This window comes from Theropithecus gelada, chromosome 4 (genome assembly GCF_003255815.1).
Source record: "Theropithecus gelada isolate Dixy chromosome 4, Tgel_1.0, whole genome shotgun sequence".
In the NCBI taxonomy this organism is placed as follows: domain Eukaryota; kingdom Metazoa; phylum Chordata; class Mammalia; order Primates; family Cercopithecidae; genus Theropithecus; species Theropithecus gelada.
In genome coordinates this window covers 115,388,065-115,407,727 of record NC_037671.1, presented here as the reverse complement: position 1 = coordinate 115,407,727, position 19,663 = coordinate 115,388,065, and the positions used below count along the sequence as shown (strand labels likewise).

Sequence of the window (19,663 nt, the reverse complement as noted above, 5' to 3'; positions counted from 1 at the left end):
TCCTTATTTTAAAAGTGAAACAGGCTGGGTGTGGTAGCTCACGCCTGTAATCCCAACACTTTGGGAGGCCGAGGAGGGTGGATCACCTGAGGTCAGGAGTTGGAGAGCAACCTGGCCAACATGGCGAGATCCCATCTCTACTAAAAATACAAAAATTAGCCAGGTGCAGTGGCTTATGCCTGTAATCCCAGCTACTGGGGAGGCTGAGACACAAGAATCACTTGAACCCAGGAGGCAGAGGCTGCAGTGAGCCGAGATTGTGCCACTGCACTCTAGCCTGGACGACAGAGTGAGACTTCATCTCAAAAAATAAAAATAAAAAATAAAAGCAAAACCTATTATTGTGGTGGGGTGGGGGTAGAACAAGAGCTGGAAAGATAAACATTCAGCTGTCAACTGTTGTTTCCTCGGGGGATGAGATCTGTGGAGAGAGAAGGACCTCATATGCTTCTGTGGTCATCTTTAAAGAGGACACACCATAATTAGGCTAGCTCTAAGGGTGTCTTCTGTAAGATGTGGCTATGTAAATCTCCCCCCACAACTCCACTGGCAACACCCCTTTGTTGCAAGAAGGCTGCATCTTTCAGTTAAAACCAATAAAATGTTGCAAAATCAACAGAAGCAGTATCATCTTTACATAATTGTCATGGAATGGGGCATGTGCATTTTTTTTTTTTTTTCAGGAAACAACACATTTTTGTTTGGAAGCTTATGAAACATCTTGAGCATGAACTAGTTAGTTAATGGCTGTCAGGGATTAATGAAGACACCTAGCGCTCAGATGCATCTAAAGTTGTTTGATGTAGCGTGGGGGTATGCAGCTGGGAGAGCTGACAGGGATTTTCTGAAAATTAGATGTATAGGGCCCAGAAGTCTGTTGGGTTTCAATTACTAGTAATAAGTTTCTAAGTTCTATAAAATATTAGTGCTTACTTATATAGGAGGTACATTTTCATTCTCAAACTTGAAAAAAACAACCTTCTATTTTTCAGAAACAGCACAAGACATCCAAAAGGTAAGCTCTATCCCATTTCTTACTTGGAAATGTTCGCTTCAGACGCCCTTCATAGGTGTCGCTTCCCCATCTCTCTCAGCCCCAGCCCGTATTGCAAGTGTCAACAGTTATTTTACATTTTGGAAATTTGGTATTTTACATTTTGAATTATTTACATTTGATTTAAACAAAGACTCATCCTTATCAACTTCTCCCCTTCCCCCAGCCCACATCTGAGAACCATGGTGATTATTTATTCATCCTCTGCCCCGCATCACACCTCAGAGGCTGTAACCTTATCTTAGGGTGTAATACCTGCCCGGTGCTCACGTGAGCCACCTCACCTTGTCCTTTGCCTCCACCGGTGTAAGACCAAGGCCCCTGCCTCCTGGATATAACTCCCTCCTCCAAGCGCGAGCCTTCATTCACAAGGGCGAGGGGCCCCCTTCTAAGAATATGGTTCTGCTGCTGACATAAGAGATGATGACATATGATCGAATGAGACTTTGTCATATCAAGTTTTGATTTTTCTTCCCCTGACAAAAGCTTAGGAGAGGGAGAATAAGAATTGTATACTGTATTGGAAGGTATTATATCCAACTGTATTACCTATGAAGAATAGGTATTTTCTCCTGACCTGAGTGGTTTGTCCAGTGTGGCTACTGAGCAGTGGGCTTAATTAACAATTCTTAGAGAACTAATCATGGCTCCTTGTTTAATGTTCTGTATCTAGAAGAATATGGCCGGCCGGGCGCGGTGGCTCAAGCCTGTAATCCCGGCACTTTGGGAGGCCGAGACGGGCAGATCACGAGGTCAGGAGATCGAGACCATCCTGGCTAACATGGTGAAACCCCATCTCTACTAAAAAATACAAAAAACTAGCCGGGCACGGTGGCAGGCGCCTGTAGTCCCAGCTACTCGGGAGGCTGAGGCAGGAGAATGGCGTAAACCTGGGAGGCGGAACTTGCAGTGAGCTGAGATCCGGCCACTGCACTCCAGCCTGGGCGACAGAGCAAGACTCCGTCTCAAAAAAAAAAAAAAAAGAAGAAGAATATGGCTATGAAAACCTATCCCTACAATCTCATTTCACAGAAACAAAGTGACCCTGTTGATAAACGTTGTATCTTTCCATCTTTCCATTAAAACCAAGAAAACGTCTCAAAATCAACGTAGTCTTTTTTTTTTTCTTTTGAGACTGGGTCTCACTCTGTTGCCCAGGCTGGAGTGCACTGGTGCAATCTCGGCTCACTGCAACCTCTGACTCCCGGGTTCAAGTAATTCTCCTGCCTCAGCCTCCCGAGTAGCCTAGTAGCTGGGACTACAGGAACCCACCACTATGCCCAGCTACTTTTTGTATTTTTAGTAGAGCTGGGGGTTTCACCAAGTTGGCAATGCCAGTCTGGAACTTCTGACCACAGGTGATCCACCCGTCTCGGCCTCCCAAAGTGCTGGGATTATAGGCGTGAGCCACCATGCCCGGCCGAACATAGTCTTACCTTTAAGTGATTGTCATGGCTGAGGCGTGTGCATTTTTTTTCAGGTAATACATGTTTTTGTTTGGAAACGTGTGAAACTTGTTAATATTAATTGGTTCATTGTCCTGAAATATGGCATAAGGTTTTGATTTCATAAGTGGGGTCACTGCAGAAGGCTCCCTGCTCTTCAAAGCAGCCATAGTAGCATTGTGGAGCCATGCCCCTCTCAGTGCTAAAAGAAGGAATCTCCCCGTCAAAGAGTTCTAGAAATTCAATCTCAGGAGCTGCTTGGAAACTTTCTACAGCAATGCTCAAGCCAGGTCCATATGGGCATAACCAAACCTGATACCATCAGAAGGCAAGAAAGAAAACACCCATGCTTTCTTTTTGTGATAAAATTCCATCTCCTAATAGTAATGTGCTGAAGGTACATTAAATTCAAGGAGATCAGATTTACTGGTAATGAAAGAGTTTATAACAACTAGGCATGTTATACAGGTGGCTCACACCTGTAATCCTAGCACTTTGGGAGGCCAAGATTGGCAGATCACTTTGAGCTCAGGAATTCAAGATCAGCCTGGGCAACATGGCAAAACCCCCCTCTCTACAAAAGAAATACAAAAATGAGCTAGGTATGGTGGCTTGTGCCTGTGGTCCCAGCTACTTGGGAAGCCAAGGCTGGAGAATCATTTGAGCCAGGAAGCAGAAGTTGCAGTGAGCTGAGACAGTGCCACTGCACTCCAGCCTGGGCAACAGAGTGAGATTCTGTCTCATAAATAAATAAATAAGTAGTTTATAACAGGAAATATTTCTTAATAATAGCTTACTATTTCTCCCAGAATATATATTCTGAGACTGCGTACATGTGTGTATGAGGCGGTTAAACTCATGTGTAAGCTGTAGATTAAGACACGGATTCAAATCCATTTCTGCCATTTATAAACTGTGTGATTGCAGGCAAATTGCTTAACCTTACCAGGACTTGGTTTCCTAATTTACAGAACTGTTATAAAGATTAAATGCAGCATATTCTTAAAAGTGCTTATTAATGGAATATTTGGCACAAAGCAAGTGTTCTATAAATTATAGCTAATATAGGCCAGGCACGGTGGCTTATGCCTGTAATCCCAGAACTTTGGGAGGCCTAGGCGGGCGGATTGCCTAAGCTCGGGAGTTCACAATCAGCCTGGCTAACACGGTGAAACCCCGTGTCTACTAAAATACAAAAAATTAGCCAGGCGTGACAGCATGCGCCTGTAGTCCCAGGTACTCCGGAGGCTGAGGCAGGAGAATTGCTTGAACCGGGGAGGCCGGGGTTGCAGTGAGCCGAGATTGTGCCACTGCACTCTAGCCTGGGTGACAAAAAATAAAAACATGATAGCTAATATAATTGTTAAATAGCTCAAATGCTGAGAATGTGGAAGGACAGGAAAAAAGTTCATTCAGGCTGTGGTAAAATTGAGGTATCGAAATTATTAGACTGGTACAAAAGTAATTGCGGTTTTTACCATGACTTTCAATATTGTGACCAACCATATGCTGATTCTTTCCTTTAAAAAAAAAAAATTTATCTATTTTGAGACAGGGTCTTACTCTGTCACCCAGGCTGGAATGCAGTGGCACAATCTCAGCTTCAGCTCACTGCACCCTCCACCTCCCAGGCTCAGGAATCCTCCCACCTCAGCCTCTCAAGTAACTGGACTGCAGGCATGCGCCACCACGCCCTGCTAACTCTTTCATTTTTTGTAGAGACAAGGTCTGACTATGTTGCCCAGGCTGGTCTCAAGCTCCTTAACTCAAGTGATCCTACCACCTTCACCTCCCAAAGTGCTGGGGTTACAGGTGTGTGTCACTGTGTCCATCCTGTCTGTCTGTCTGTCTGTCTCTCTCTCTCTCCCTCCCCACCCCCTTTTTCTCTCTCTCTCTCTCCTTTCTCTCTCTTTCTCTCTTTCTCTCTCTCTCTCCTTTCTTTCTCTCTCTCTCTCCTTTCTTTCTCTCTCTCTCTCTTTCTCTCTCACTCTCTCTTTCTCTCTCTCTTTCCCTTTTTCTCTCTTTCTTTCTTTCTTTTTAAAATTTTTTTTGTAGAGACAGGGTATCTCACCATGTTGCCCAGGCTGGTCTCTAGCTCCTGAGCTCAACTGATCTGCCTGCCTTGGCCTCCGCAAGTGCTGGGATTACAGGCATAAGCCACCGTGCCTGGATGATTACTTCTTAATTTAAGAGCATCTTCAATTTTCTTAATTATTAATTTGATGTAAATTTACAGCTTCCAAAAAACTGCTTTTTTTTTTTTTTTTTTTTTTTTTTGAGACGGAGTTTTGCTCTTGTTGCCCAGGCTGGAGTGCAATGGCGCCATCTCAGCTCACTGCAACCTCTGCCTCCCAGGTTCAAGCAATTCTCCTGCCTCAGCCTCCCAAGTAGCTGGGATTACAGTCATGCGCCACCACGCCCAGCTAATTTTGTATTTATAGTACAGATGGGTTTCTCCATGTTGATCAGGCTGGTCTTGAATTCCCGACCTCAGGTGATCCACCCGCCTCAGCTTCCCAAAGTGCTAGGATTACAGGCGTGAGCCACTGTGCCCGGCCAAAACTGCTATTTTCATTTCAAGTGTAATTACCTTAAAAAGATAACTTCAATATTAACAATGCAGGTCTCCTAATTTTCTAAAACCTATGGGAATTTTCTGGGATGGATCACTTTTGGCTGAGAAACATGAAATAATTTTGTTACACTTTAAAAGTGTTTTGTCATAATTTGACTAGTTGATATTAACTTTGTTTTACTTTATAAAAAGTAGTTACTGAGTGCCTGTATTTTTATAACATTACACCAGTGCAGTCTGAGTAAGGTGAAGAGGAAGATATATTAAATAATGTGAAAAACATATATATGAACAAATGTTAGGTATAAATATTGTGTGTATGTATGTGTGAAAAGAAATAAATGACTAATTGAATTGCTTAAATTTTAATAGAAAAATAACATTTTTGTTATATAATAAATGAAATTTTATTATTGTCTCTCTACTCTCTTCCCTCCCTAATAGATATTCCAATTAACATATATCCCATTTTCATTGACATGTGATGAAAAGTTCTTGCTTATTTGACATTTCCAGTAGGTTACTATAGTGTTTTATTAGAATATATGTCCCTGGTACTAATTAGGTCTTAACCCTTTCACACCTTTGAAGTTAATCCTTCTATCTGCAGAATAGGATCAGAGGGTATCTGCTCCTGCCTGTACCACCGAGCTCCATCCAGAAGGGTTCCAAGTTATAAAAGACCCATTGTTTTCTTTGATTAGAAATCACTAATTTGGCTGGGTGCAGTGGCTCATGCCTATAATCCTAGCACTTTGAGAGGCCAAGGTGGGCGGATCTCTTGAGGCCAGGACTTTGTCTAAGACCAGCCTGGCCAACACAGCAAAACCCTGTCTCTACTAAAAATACAAAACTTAGCCAACCATGGTGGTGGGCATCTATATTCCCAGCTATTCCGGAGGCTGAAGCACAAGAATTGCTTGAACACCAGGAGGCAGAGGTTGCAGTAAGCCAAGATCACGCCAAGTGACCCAGGCTGCACTCCAGCCTGGGCAACAGAGTGAGATTCTGTCTCAAAGAAAAAAATTAAAATTAAAAAATTATTAATATCGTTCCTATTTTTCTTCCTTATAGGCAACTAAATGTTAAATGTATTTTGAAATAAGTAAAAATATCGTTAACTCAACAGAGGATTAAATTACATTCCTACAATAAAAACTCTTTGCCTAGAACCTATAAACCAAGGTAGTGCTGGCCATGTTCCTGGCGGGTCTGCAGATTTAAGAGAAATCCTTGGAGTGTGCGGTCAGGTCAGCAGCAGGGGCTTTTGGTATACCAGAAACCACGCTAAAACCCCTGGGAGACAAGCACTGGCTCTAAAGCTTCTTAGAAAGTCTCAAATAGAAACCAGATAGCATGGCCCTTCACTTCTATGTATATTAATTTATGCAATGAATATTTGCCAAGTGTACACCAGACTTATTTGAAGAATCTAAGAGTTTTCTGTATTTAGCTTACATCGTGCTTTGGGGCAAGGGGTTTGGGGTTAGACCTGGGTTCTAGCACCAGCCTTACTACTGACTAGAGCAAGTTACTGAAGCTTCAGGAACCTAGATTTCCTTACTGTGAGATTGGTACGATCATATCTAATTCATAAAATGATTGTGAATGTTAAGTTTGGAGAATGTCTGCACATTGCCCAGCCTAGTTCCTAAGTATATATTAGTTCCTGTCCTTCCTTTTTTGAAAATATCTGAAGTGCTTTTCAAGTCAGTTAAACACTCAGCCAGGTGCGGTGGCTCACACCTGTAGTGCCAGCTACTTCGGAGGCTGAGGTGGGAGGATCGCTTGAGTCCAGGAGTTTGAGATCAGCCTGGGTAACACAGCAAGACCCCATCTCAGAAAAAAAAAATAAAAGAAGGTTAAAGCCTAGTGGGGAAGGCAGTGTGTAAACACAGGAGAAATTCCTGAGTTATGTGTCTTCTCCATGGTGCTGTGATTTAGTTGATATGTTTCCATCTTCCTCAGGTTTCTAGAGAGGAAGGATCTCCCCAGCTGACTTCAGCAAGGCCATCTCCTGCCCAGAGAAACAGTCAGCCCAGCAGTTCCGCCATGATCAGCGTGCTTCGAACGGGTGGAGCCCTCAGAAACATCTGGACCGATCACCAGATCAGGCAAGCCTTGTTTCCCAGCCGGCGGTCCCCGCAGGAGAACGAGGATGACGAAGATGATTATCAGATGTTCGTGCCATCCTTTTCCTCCTCAGATCTGAACTCTACCCGACTATGTGAAGACAGCACTTCTAGTCGCCCTTGCAGCTGGCACATGGGACAGATGGAGTCCACAGAGACCTCCAGCTCTGGTCACAGGATTGTCAGGCGGGCCAGCAGTGCTGGGGAGAGCAACACGTGCCCTCCTGAAATAGGACCTAGTGACAGAACTAGGGAACTGCAGAACGGCCCCAAAACAGGAGGGCAGGAGGAAATGGCTCCCTTTGGGTCATCCATCGAGTTGACCATTGATGACATTGACCATGTCTATGATAACATCAGTTATGAGGACCTAAAACTAATGGTTGCTAAGCGTGAAGAAGCTGAATCCACGCCCTCTAAATCAGCCAGGGACTCTGTTCGCCCCAAGAGCACCCCAGAGTTAGCCTTCACAAAGAGGCAAGCTGGCCACAGTAAGGGCTCTCTTTACGCACAAAAAGATGACGCTGTCTCAGGTGGAGAGGCATCCAGCCAAAGCACGCATGAACTCCAAGCAGTTGACGAGAACATCTATGACACCATAGGGCTCCCAGATCCTCCGTCGCTGGGTTTTAAGTGCAGCAGCCTAAAGCGTGCAAAGCGGAGCACCTTTTTGGGACTGGAGGCTGACTTCGTATGCTGTGACAGCCTGAGGCCGTTTGTTTCCCAAGACAGCCTCCAGTTCAGTGAGGACGAAGCCCCTTACCATCAGGACATCCCTGATCATGATTATCTGAGTTTGCTGTACGACTCTCCCAGCTGTAACTTGTCTATGCCTGATAAGCCTGTATCTGATAAACTGTCCGAAGAAGTAGATGAAATCTGGAATGACCTGGAAAATTACATCAAGAAAAACGAAGACAAGGCCAGAGACCGTCTCCTGGCAGCATTTCCTGTGAGCAAGGATGATGTGCCAGACAGGCTGTACGCAGAGAGCACCCCTGAGCTGAGCCGGGAGGCAGGGCGCTCTGTGTCCACACTATCCCTGCCCGAGAGCCAGGCTCTCCTCACACCTGTGAAGAGCAGGGCCGGCAGAGCCAGCCATGCCAACTGCCCCTTTGAGGAAGACCTGATTTCTAAAGAAGGCTCTTTTATGAACCTTAACCGGCTTTCTCTGGCCAGTGAATTGCCCCTCATGGACAATCCCTATGACCTGGCCAACAGTGGCCTGTCTCAAACAGACCCAGAAAACCCTGACCTGGGGATGGAGGCCACAGATAAGACAAAAAGCAGGGTGTTTATGATGGCTCGGCAGTACAGTCAGAAGATTAAGAAGGCAAATCAACTTTTAAAAGTGAAAAGTCCGGAGTTGGAGCAGCCGCCGGCCAGTCAGCATCAGAAATCCGTGCACAAAGACCTGGCTGCCATCTTGGAAGAGAAGAAGCAAGGAGGGCCCGCCATTGGTATGTGCACCCTGCCCTTCTTCCTTCTCCAAAGTAAGAGGGGAGAGCGGTTTTCAGATTTCAGATGTCCTTTAAAAGGACATACCTGTGAGAACACTGACACGCTTTGTCATCTCAAAGTAAGACCACAAACAAAGCCATCCTGGCCTTTCCCACATCACCCCCTATGAATTACGCACACTGTAGCAGGATTTGGCCTCAGCAGGTGGTGGTGTGCATGTAACATCGTAACTACAGAGATAATGTTTTAAGGAAGAGTTTTCTCTGAGGTAATCTAAAGTATGAAAAAAGCGATCAGTTTTAACTTAACTGTGATATCTCCAATTTTTCCAGTACATCAGTAATTTCTTAGGAGGAGGAGGGGTGTGTGTAATCTTCTAAGGTTTGGAAGCATATAGAATAACATTGTTTCTTGCTTCAGGATCTCAACAAAAATGCCAACTCATGCTAACAAAAAGAGGGGTTTGGGTTTTTTTTTTGCATACTTTTTTTTTTTTTTTTTTTGAGACAGGATCTCACTGTCACCCAGACTGGAGTACAATGACATAATCACAGCTCACTGCAGCCTCAGCCTCCCCAGACTCAAGCAATCCTCCCACCTCAGCCTCCTGAGGAACGGGGACCAGAGGCACTAACCACCACGCCCAGCTACTTTTTAAATTTTTTGTAGAGAAAGGGTTTCACCATGTTGCCCAGGCTGATCTCAACTCCTGGGTTCAAACAGTCCTCTTGCCTCAGCCTCCCAAAGTGCTGGGATTACAGGCGTGAGCCACCATGCCAGCCATTATACTTTCCTTAGTTTTTTTCTTTTTTTTGAGATAGGGTCTGGCTCTGTCACCCAGGCAGGAGTGCAGTAGCATGAACATGGCTTACTGCAGCCTCTGCCTCCTGGGCTCAGGTGATCCTCCCACCTCAGCCTCTCTAGTAGCTGGGACTGCAGGTGTGCACCACCATGCCCTGCTAATTTTTTTTTTGTAGTTTTTTTGTAGAGATGGGATTTTATCATATTGCGCAGGCTGCTCTCAAACTCCTGGGCTCAAGTGACCCTCCCGCCTTGGCCTCCCAAAGTGCTAGGAGTACAGGCGTGAGCCACCACACCTGGCCTACTACTCGATTTTTTAAAATAGCTGCTGTAATGCATTCAACACTATCTCATTTAGTATTTTCATATATGCTTCTGAGTTTAATGCTTTAGTTAGACTCCTTTGTGGAGCACAACTAAACCAGAATCTTCGGTGTGATATTGTAGGATGAGGACTATGGGAATGAGATGCTCATGGTTAGGCTTTTTTGAAGGCCAAAATTTAACACTGATCTCTGGGGAAGAGCCTATGTGTGAATAAAGCCCCTGATTGTCATGGAAAGAAAAGTCCAAGAGTAGTGGCTCTCACCTGAGGAGCTTTTACCTCCAGATGCAGAGAGATTTCTGACTACAGGCTCAGGAATATGCATTTCAAATAGTATGCCCTTTTCATCGTATTTTAAGAAATCCTGCCCCAGATTTTCTCACAAAGGACCACCTTGGTATCAAATGAGAGGAGTCTATTCTGTAATTAGAAGTGAAAGCTGGGTGATGGCTTAGTATCAGGACAAGCGTTGATCATCAACTTCATTATCAGCACGTTGGGGCAGGTTGATGCCACTAACTATTAAATGCTGTCTTTGGGACTGACTTATTGACATCCATGGAAACTGAAGTTAGGAAAGAGATATCCAAATCTTAAATGAATCCACAAGTTACATAACAAGAATCTGCAGGGAACTTTTTTTTTTTTTAATTTTGAGAGTAAGAATTGTCTAAAGTTTATATCTTCAGTACAGTTTCTTAACAGATAGGAAAACGAAGTCCTGGAATTGATGCCTGAAGGATTTCGCAGACTCTGAGTTCTTTTTAATCAAATGAAGGTTTTGTATGCATGTGAGACCAGAATGCATGTATTTTTCTCCTTGCCGTGATGCGCTATGAGTAATTCAAGTCCCTATTCTGATGCCAGCGTTTGCTAAGCTGGTTTGCTGTTACAGGGAAAGTGACTGAGTTCCAGCTGCAGGAGGACAATTTTGGTGGGGTAGGGGAATATATATGGCCTTAGAAACAGTTGTATATTGGCAATTGCAAGCACTGACTAAGTCTGGGTTGGGGCTTCTCAGAATAAGAGAAAATATAATGCTAGAGTTTTTTATGATGATGGGTTATGCCCACAGACTGTCATTGAAAAAGTAGTAATTCTCTGGGGCAGGTCGTTTTGAATATGGACCACCTGTTAAAATACAAAGCTCCAATCTTGATAGAAGCATGTCCTTTGATACCGAATCATTAGGGCCTACGACTACCTTAAATAGTCTTCTTTTTTACCCACCTTTTAAGTATTAAATGATTTCACATTGGGGTTTTCTTTTCACTTCCAGTTGGCGCTCCTTTTTGTTTTGCCTGCTGGTGTGTCTTGGGATGCCTCAAGATCTTTTCTCAGCTTTGCGTCTGGGTCCTTTCTTGACATGGTGGGCTCCTGTCGACATTCTCCCCAGCAAAGAGGAGGAAATCTCTCCAAAGTCATCTTCTGAGAGTGCTGTCTTCCCCGCCATCTGGCAGGGGCACGTCCCTAGGACCTGACGAGTTATATCCACACCTCTTCCAGCTGGGTGATCGAGACCACTTCCTGTGCCCACTAGGCTTTCCATCAGTTGACATGATGACTCCTTTTCTCTTTCTTGTTTATCTGGGCACAGGACGTCGTAATCGAATGGACCGATTCTCCAGACTTCTCCGTGTGGGCCTTGCCGCTTTGCCAGGAGCTTGCTCTCGGTGCTGTGCGGAAGGAGGAGCACCTTATTCACCTGCTGAAACTCTCGAGCATCTTTATTGAACTCTCTAGCCGGGGTCTCCAGGCCCCGGGTCAGATTTCTGCCTATAAATCACCCAACCAGGTCCAGTTGCTCCCACATCTTAGAGCCTGTCATAGCATGCTGGTCATCTTGTTCCACCAGACCTCCCTCCTGATAGTCTTTGACAGCAAGGAGGCCTTTGGGTTTCTGGGTTTTTGGTGATGTTTCACATGGGAGAAAACTCCATACAGGCTTGAGAAATTTTCCTCCTTGTGTAGAGTAGGGAAGGCACAATTTTATGCTTTTGTCTGCATCTCGAGCAACATCAGAAACATTGATTTTAATCCTGTCTGGAGGATTAAAATGTTGTTTGATATTTCCCTTGGCAAAGATTATTCTAAATTTTTGTCTGAGATCATAAGAACTCCAACTTTCAAATCTCAAAAAAGGCAATAAACCAGAGACATTCTTGCGATTGTCATGTAATCATAACGTATACGTTCTATACAAGCTGTTAATACTAGAACTAAGGATATGGGGGAGCCTTAACTCAGCTAATATGAAGCTTTTTAGGCCACAGGTGTCATCTCAGACTCACTGTTCCCCTATACATCTGGCTAATAGAATCTGTTTAATTACAGCTGGAGCTCTGGAAGCTTGTTTCTTGTTCACATAGATGTCACACAAGCTGTAGACTCTCTTAGAAGGTGAAGTTGAAACAAACAAAAAACCCCCTTAGATCAGCAGGTGCAGCGACTCACACCTGTATTGCCTACTAGTGAGATACCTTTTATTCAAAATTGATAAATGGTCAACTCTATCATCCAAAGATAAACTGTTCCCATTATGAGTTATCTATAGGAAGCATTTTAGCTGTCTTCTTGCTTCCCCTTTTTCTGCTATGACCTGATTTCCAGGCCACCTTTCCACTCCCAATGGTATGGTCTCAGGAAAGTGCATCCATTTTTAAAACTAGGCTTAAAATAAGAGGAGGAGGCTGGGCGCAGTGGCTCACACCTATAATCCCAGCACTTTGGGAGGCTGAGGTGGGCAGATCACTCGAGGTCAGGAGTTCAAGACCAGCCTGGTCAACATGGTAAAACCTTGTCTCTACTAAAAATATAAAGAATTAGCCAGGTGTGGTGCTGGGCGCCTGTAATCCCAGCTACTCTGGAGGCTGAAGCAGCAGAATCGCTTGAACCCAGGAAGTGGAAGTTGCAGAGAGCTGAGATTGCGCCACTGCATTCCAGCCTGGGCAACAGAGCAAGACTCTGTCTCAAAAGAAATCAGAACAATAAGTAAATCAGAACAATAAATAAAATAAGAGATAATAGAAGTCAGAACAATAAGTAAAATAAAGGAGGGAGTGAAAAAAATATCTGAGTAATGAATTAGTTATTGAGACCAGTTTCTGTCTAGAACCAGGCTAGGTGATATATAGGGAATTAAACGAAATGTACAGCATTATTCTCCCAGACCAAAAGCTCAGAGGCCAGGCGAGGTGGCTCACACATGTAATCCTAGCACTTTGGGAGGCCAAAGCAGGAGGATCGCTTGAGCTCAGGAGTTTGTGACCAGCCTGGGTAACATAGCAAGACTCCATCTCTACAAAAAATTTAAAAATTAAAGGTTTCCAGGCACAGTGGCTCATGCCTATAGTCCCAGGTACTCAGGAGGCTGAGGCAAGAGGATTATTTGAGCCCAGGAGTTTGAGGCTGCAGTGAGTTATGATAATACCACTCCACTCCAGCCTGGCTGACAGAATGTCTCAAAAAAAGAAAAGAAAAGAAAAGAAAAGCTCAAGGACTAATAAAGTAACTTACATAAAATGGCCAGGCGCAGTGACTCACACCGGTAATCCCAGCACTTTGGGAGGCCAAGGCTGATGGATCACTTGAGGCCAGGAGTTCCAGACCAGCTTGGCTAACATGGTGAAACCCTGTCTCTACTATAAATACAAAAATTAGCCGGGCATGGTGGTGCATGCCTATAGTCCCAGCTACTAGGGAGGCTGAGGCAGGAGAATCACTTGAACCGGGGAGACGGAGGTTGCAGTGAGCTGAGATCGTGCCACTGCACTCCAGCCTGGGCAATAGAGTGAGACTTCATCCCCCCTCCAAAAAAAAAAAAAAAAACCTAAAATGAAAATAACCTACATAAAGTAACCTACATAAAATAATTAGCAACACAGCAATACAAATTATGTGTGTCTGCATGTGTGTGTATGCACACATAGGCAACAGCTAGGTACACACTGTATAAGACTTCAGAGAAGAGAAATCAGAAAGTGATTCAAGTAAGGAGAAGGATAGGGCTTATGGAAAATCTTGAGAGATGGGTAGGACTTGATTAAGCAAAGGTCAAGGAGCATATAATAAGGAAGACACAGGCCTGGGAAAATACTGTGGATATTTTAGATGGTATGTGATTTCAGATTATCTGGGCTAAAGTCAAGATCTGATTGTTCTTACAAAACTTGATGGTTAAATTTTGATACTGGAAGAGTTTGTTTGAATTTTTAAAGTTTTGCTACATTTTCCAAAATTGTCGTCTTCTTGGAAACTTGTAGAAGTTCAAAGTCTTCCTGATACAGCTGTGGGATCAGGCTCAGGGCTATGCCATATGTGAGAATGACTTGAGCAGACCATCTACCTTTCAGGCAGGTCTGCTAACTAATGACTATATTAAAGGCCCAGCTGTTTTTGATTGGGTTTCATAGTTAATGAAATATTATAGGTTTCAGGATGGCTACCATGGGCACACTGGTGTCTGTGGAGACTTTTACACTCTTTCTCTTAAGATGTTGCTAAACCCTAGTTAGTATTAAGAGTCTTTACTGCGCCTTTTAAGGAATCATTTCTCAAATTTTTGTAACCAGAAATTTCAACACTAATAATCTCTGTTCTTCCAAGGAATTTGGAGTTGAAAACTCAAAGGATCTGAGTATAGGTGTGTAATGAGAAGTTAGACTATTTACCTTGATCGCAGGGAATAGGGGGCGAGGGATTGGGATTACAATTAAAGGTCAAACAATAACAGGTTGTTTTCTCTCCTCATAGAAGATAGACTCAGAAGAAATGGCAAAACTCACCTAAATGAATATTTATTAATAGTTTAAGTTCAAGAAATAGTTTACTGATAACACATCATTAAAAATGTAAATAGCTTAAAGAAGAAGAAGAAAACAGTATTAACTGCTGGTTTTCATATGTAGGATACATTTCCTTCACAGAGATTGTGTCAATGTGGTCTGAGCAAGACACAGGATGCATTAGAGGAAGCTTGTCCAACCCATGGCCCACAGGCTGCATGCAGCCCAGGACAGCTTTGAATGTGGCCCAACACAAATTTGTAAACTTTCTTAAAACATTAAGGGTTTTTTTGTTTTGTTTTGTTTTTGCGATTTTTAAAAAGCTCATCAGCTATCACTACTGTTAGTGTATTTTATGTGTGCCCCAAGACAGTTCTTCTTCCTCCAGTGTCTCCTGGGGAAGCCAAAAGATTGGACACCCCTGCATTAGAGTTTTTTGACTCTAGGGTGGTTGTGCAGGTACCTGGATTGGGCAAGGTGGCAGATCTTGAAATTGACATCTCTGGGCTCCCATCTTAAATTATTGCTAGCCGAAAAGAATCTCCTACCCATAGCATGGTTAGTGTATTAATATTTAGAAATATCTGTACTCAGAATCAGGGCAAAGGGGAGAATGGACTTGTGGCTTAATTTTATGTGGCAAAAGCTTTTGTGGAAGTAACTGTTAGGTCCTATTCTTGAACCAATAGTAGAGGGCATTAGATTATTGAGTACATGCACAGACAGTTCCTTCTTAATGTCTTGGCGGCCTAGGCTTTAGTGCTCTGCTTCTTGGGGATGTGAAATGAGATGTGAGTTAGTCAATACATGTGGTTTTGAAGCACTTGAGGGGAGAACTTTCCTTAGTAGACATTGGTTCCCCAGACAATGGCGGTGAAGGGCTGTCTGGAAGCAAGAAGTACAGGAACAGCCAGGAGCCAACTCCTCTAGGAGCAGTTGTCTGAGAGCAAAGAAGAATGATCGGAAGCCAGGGGTAGCCATTGCATTGTGGATTGTGGTCATGCTGCTTTTTTTTTTTTTTTTTTTTTTTTTGAGATGGAGTCTCGCTCTGTTACCCAGGCAGGAGTGCAGTGGCATGATACCGGCTCACTGCAACCCCTGCCGCCCAGGTTCAAGCGATTCTCTTACCTCAGCCTTCCAAGTAGCTGGGACGACAGGTGCACACCACCATGCCTGGCTAAATTTTTGTATTTTTAGTAGAGATGGGGTGTCACCATGTTGGCCAGGCTGGTCTTGAACTCCTGACCTCAAGTGATCCACCTGGTTTGGCCTCCCAAAGTGCTAGAATTATAGGCGTGAGCCACCACACCCAGCCCTGTGATGCTGCTTTTAAACACTGCTTGAATGATTTTTCATTGACCAGGCTGAAGTACTGACTTTCTTATTTTTATGATGCATGTTTTCAGCACTGACACTGTTTTATGCTTATAAAGAACACTAGAAACTTTCATTCTATATAGTGGACGCTTGCAGACCTACTGTTGAAACAGAATAATGGAGAATTAGATGAAATTAAATGAACTTTTAGGTGGCATTTTTATTTATATTAAACCATGGATTTGTGTGTGTGTGTGTGTTGCTTAGAATTCAATGATTACTCATCCTTAAACATCACTTAGTCTTGTCTACTGTCAAAATTTTAAAATATGTTGGTTAGAATATTATTGTCTTGTTTTTAATCTTCACATATAGGAATCATCCTGTGTGTATTTACTGTTTCCATATTTGCCTTCCAGGTGCCAGGATTGCTGAGTATTCCCAGTTGTATGACCAGATTGTATTCAGAGAGTCTCCCTTGAAAATTCAGAAGGATGCCTGGGCCAGCCCTCAAGAATCCTCCCTCCTGAGGTCTGCGTCACCTTCCCAGGTCCACCATGGTAGTGAAGATTGGCTTCTGCATTCAACCTATAGTAATGGAGAGTTAGCAGATTTCTGTCTCCCACCAGAGCAAGACTTGAGGTCAAGATATCCCACGTTTGAGATCAATACAAAAAGTACTCCCAGGCAATTGTCCGCAGCTTGCTCTGTACCTTCTCTTCAAACCTCCGACCCTCTGCTGGGCTCTGTGCAGAGATGCAGCGTGGTAGTAAGTCAGCCCAACAAAGAGAACTGGTGTCAGGACCATCTTTACAACTCCTTAGGTCGGAAAGGGATCAGTGCGAAATCTCAGCCTTATCACAGGTCCCAGTCATCTTCCTCCGTCTTGATAAACAAATCAATGGACTCCATCAACTACCCTAGTGACATGGGAAAGCAGCAGCTGCTGTCTTTACACAGAAGTTCAAGGTGTGAGAGTCACCAGGACTTACTGCCAGATATTGCTGACTCGCATCCACAGGACACTGAAAAAAACTCAGAACTCACACTCCAAGACTCACAGAAAGTTGTGGTGGTCAATAGAAATTTACCCTTAAATGCCCAAATTGCAACACAGAACTATTTTTCCAATTTCAAAGAGACTGATGGAGATGAAGATGACTATGTGGAAATCAAGTCAGAAGAAGATGAGTCAGAGTTGGAGCCATCTCACAATCGTAGAAGGAAATCTGACTCAAAGTTTGTGGATGCTGACTTTTCTGATAATGTCTGCAGCGGCAACACATCGCATTTCTTGAATAGTCCGCGCACTCCAAAAAAGCCAGTTAACAGCAAACCTGAGCTTTCACCATATCTGACACCATATAATGATTCTGACAAACTGAATGACTATCTTTGGAGGGGGCCATCTCCCAATCAACAAAATATTGTCCAGTCTCTAAGGGAAAAATTTCAGTGTCTCAGTTCAAGCAGCTTTGCTTAAGGTTCTTCATAATAACTGCCTGAATCAACTTCTTATTTTGCTCATAAAACATTATAGATACTGATGAGGTGTTTTATGTGTACCAGATTAAAACAATTTTGTAAGAACCAGAGGTGTAAAATATACTTTCTTTTACAGCACAACTTTTTGAAATGGCTGATGATGCAGCCAGGATTGTACTGTAGCACATGTTGGCATCAACAGTATATTTTCTCATGCTGAGTGTCTTCATGTTTCATGTAAGTCAATCTTACTTGAAATTTTTTAGACTTTTAACACGATGGCCATAACCTGACAATAGTGCCCAAACCTTAAGAATGCAATAATCCTTTCCTATTATCCAGAAGGCCCAGGTAGTTTTATCCTGTGACTTAAAGGCAGCAAGGAGACTTTGTCACGTTTTAAAAGGCAACGAAAGCTGTTGAAAGAATTATGCTTATATCTCACATTTTGGTTATATTTGTGGCAAGACCTTAGGATAACGTAAGCCAGGGATCTGTAATTGGTGTGTAGTCTGAGGTGCCCATTTTAGAGTTTTTGTGGTGGTATTCTTTTATTTCATTTTGATGCAGAAATTGTGTGACTGTTGAAAATCAAAATGTAGCAGGACCCATTTTCTGTATGCAAAACCCCTTACCACTATTCCTGGACAAGGCCTAGAGAATGAGCTGCTCATCATGTTTATACATAATTTCTGGGGTGAAATGAATGATTTCCTTAATGACTTAGAGAAAACCAAGGTCAATAAGATGCAGACTGACTTAACTATTAGAAAAGATGATCTGGGCACAGTGGCTCACGCCTGTAATCCCAGCACTTTGGGAGGGTGAGGGGGGCGGATCACGAGGTCAAGAGATCAAGACCATCCTGGCCAACATGGTGAAACCCCATCTCTACTAAAAATACAAAAAAAAAAAAAAACAGTCGAGCATGGTGGCACCTGCCTGTAGTCCCAGCTACTCGGGAGGCTGAGGCAGGAGAATCCCTTGAACCCAAGAGGTGGAGGTTGCAATGAGCTGAGATGATGCCATTACATTCCAGTCTGGCGACACAACGAGACTCCGTCTCAAAAAAAAAAAAAAAAAGATGGGATGACCTTCTGGGAACCATTTGATTACCTCTTCAAATGACAGACAGTTGAAAGAGAAAAAACAAAACTGAAATGCCACCAGACCATGTTGTGTGCCTGTTTCTAATCAATACAAAGTTAAGTATGAGCTAAAATCAGACAAAGCACTTTAAACTTACCCTTTCCAGAGCAGCTTTGCATATGCACCCTCCTGAGTTTGGGATTCTGCCAAATGACCTCCTTGATCCTGGCCCTGAGGAGTCATTGGCTGCAGGAATGGGGCAAGAATCTATTTCCTAAACCACACATAACATGGGAGCCTTTTTTCATTGTTTTCAGGTATATAAAAGAATGAAATCTTTGGTTACTAGGTGCTGACTAACACCTTTTATGTTCTGACCATTTGTGACATTTCATTGTGACACTGTGTACTAATCTAACTCCTTAGGCAACAAAAAAAACAAAAATAAGACATTTTGAATAAAAAGCAAAATCAAAGAAGCTAAAAAGAAAAATGAAGGCAGATAAATTGTGACTTTATAAACATACTCGATTTTATTGAAGATTGCAGTTAATGCAGCAAGAATGCTTTCTCAAGCAGTGGCCTTTGTATTCTCATTTTAATCAGGTGTACATTCTACAGCCTCTCTACCATGCTCTTAGTTTCTATTTTAAAAGATACAATAATATATGTAGGGAAAGAGGCCTGGGCTCTTCATTTAAAGGTAAGCAGTAATATTGAGTAAGTGACATAATTCTTTCTCTTTGTAAGTCCTATGCCTCTTTTTCTTAACTGTAAAACATAAAATATGAGCATTTTTATCTTACAAATAGGTACCTAAGGCATTTGATTTTCTTTTTAAATAACAAAAAATAACCCAAGTTTCTTGCTTCTCCAAAGTATTCTTCTTATAGCTTATAAAGGAAAGTCCACATTGAATAGCATGGTCTGGAAACATTCCTTCTTTATTGTCTTTATTTGAACATGGTATGAGTTTTCAAGATGAAACAATCATCAAAAATAAGTACCACAAGAAAGTTTTTTTGTTTGTTTGTTTGTTTTGTTTGTTTCTTGAGACCAAGTCTCATTCTTTGCCCAAGCTGGAGTGCAATCTTGGCTCACTGCAACCTCCACCTCCCCGGTTCCAGCGATTCTCCTGCCTCAGCCTCTTGAGTAGCTGGGATTACAGGTGCCCACCACCACACCTGGGTAATTT

At 43.0% G+C, this 19,663-nt stretch overlaps 1 protein-coding gene across 1 annotated transcript in view; it reads left to right on the top strand.

Annotated features, from left to right (window-relative positions):
• The window catches only part of PLEKHG1 (pleckstrin homology and RhoGEF domain containing G1), a 156,356-nt gene extending 138,208 nt beyond the window's left edge, over positions 1-18,148 (top strand). Inside the window, exons 14-16 of the mRNA XM_025384161.1 lie at positions 993-1,015; positions 7,043-8,666; positions 16,314-18,148. Of these exons, the coding sequence (XP_025239946.1) occupies positions 993-1,015; positions 7,043-8,666; positions 16,314-17,377 (2,711 nt within the window). The 3' untranslated portion in view covers positions 17,378-18,148. The remainder of the gene's footprint in view (positions 1-992; positions 1,016-7,042; positions 8,667-16,313) is intronic.
• The last annotated feature ends 1,515 nt before the right edge of the window (positions 18,149-19,663 follow it).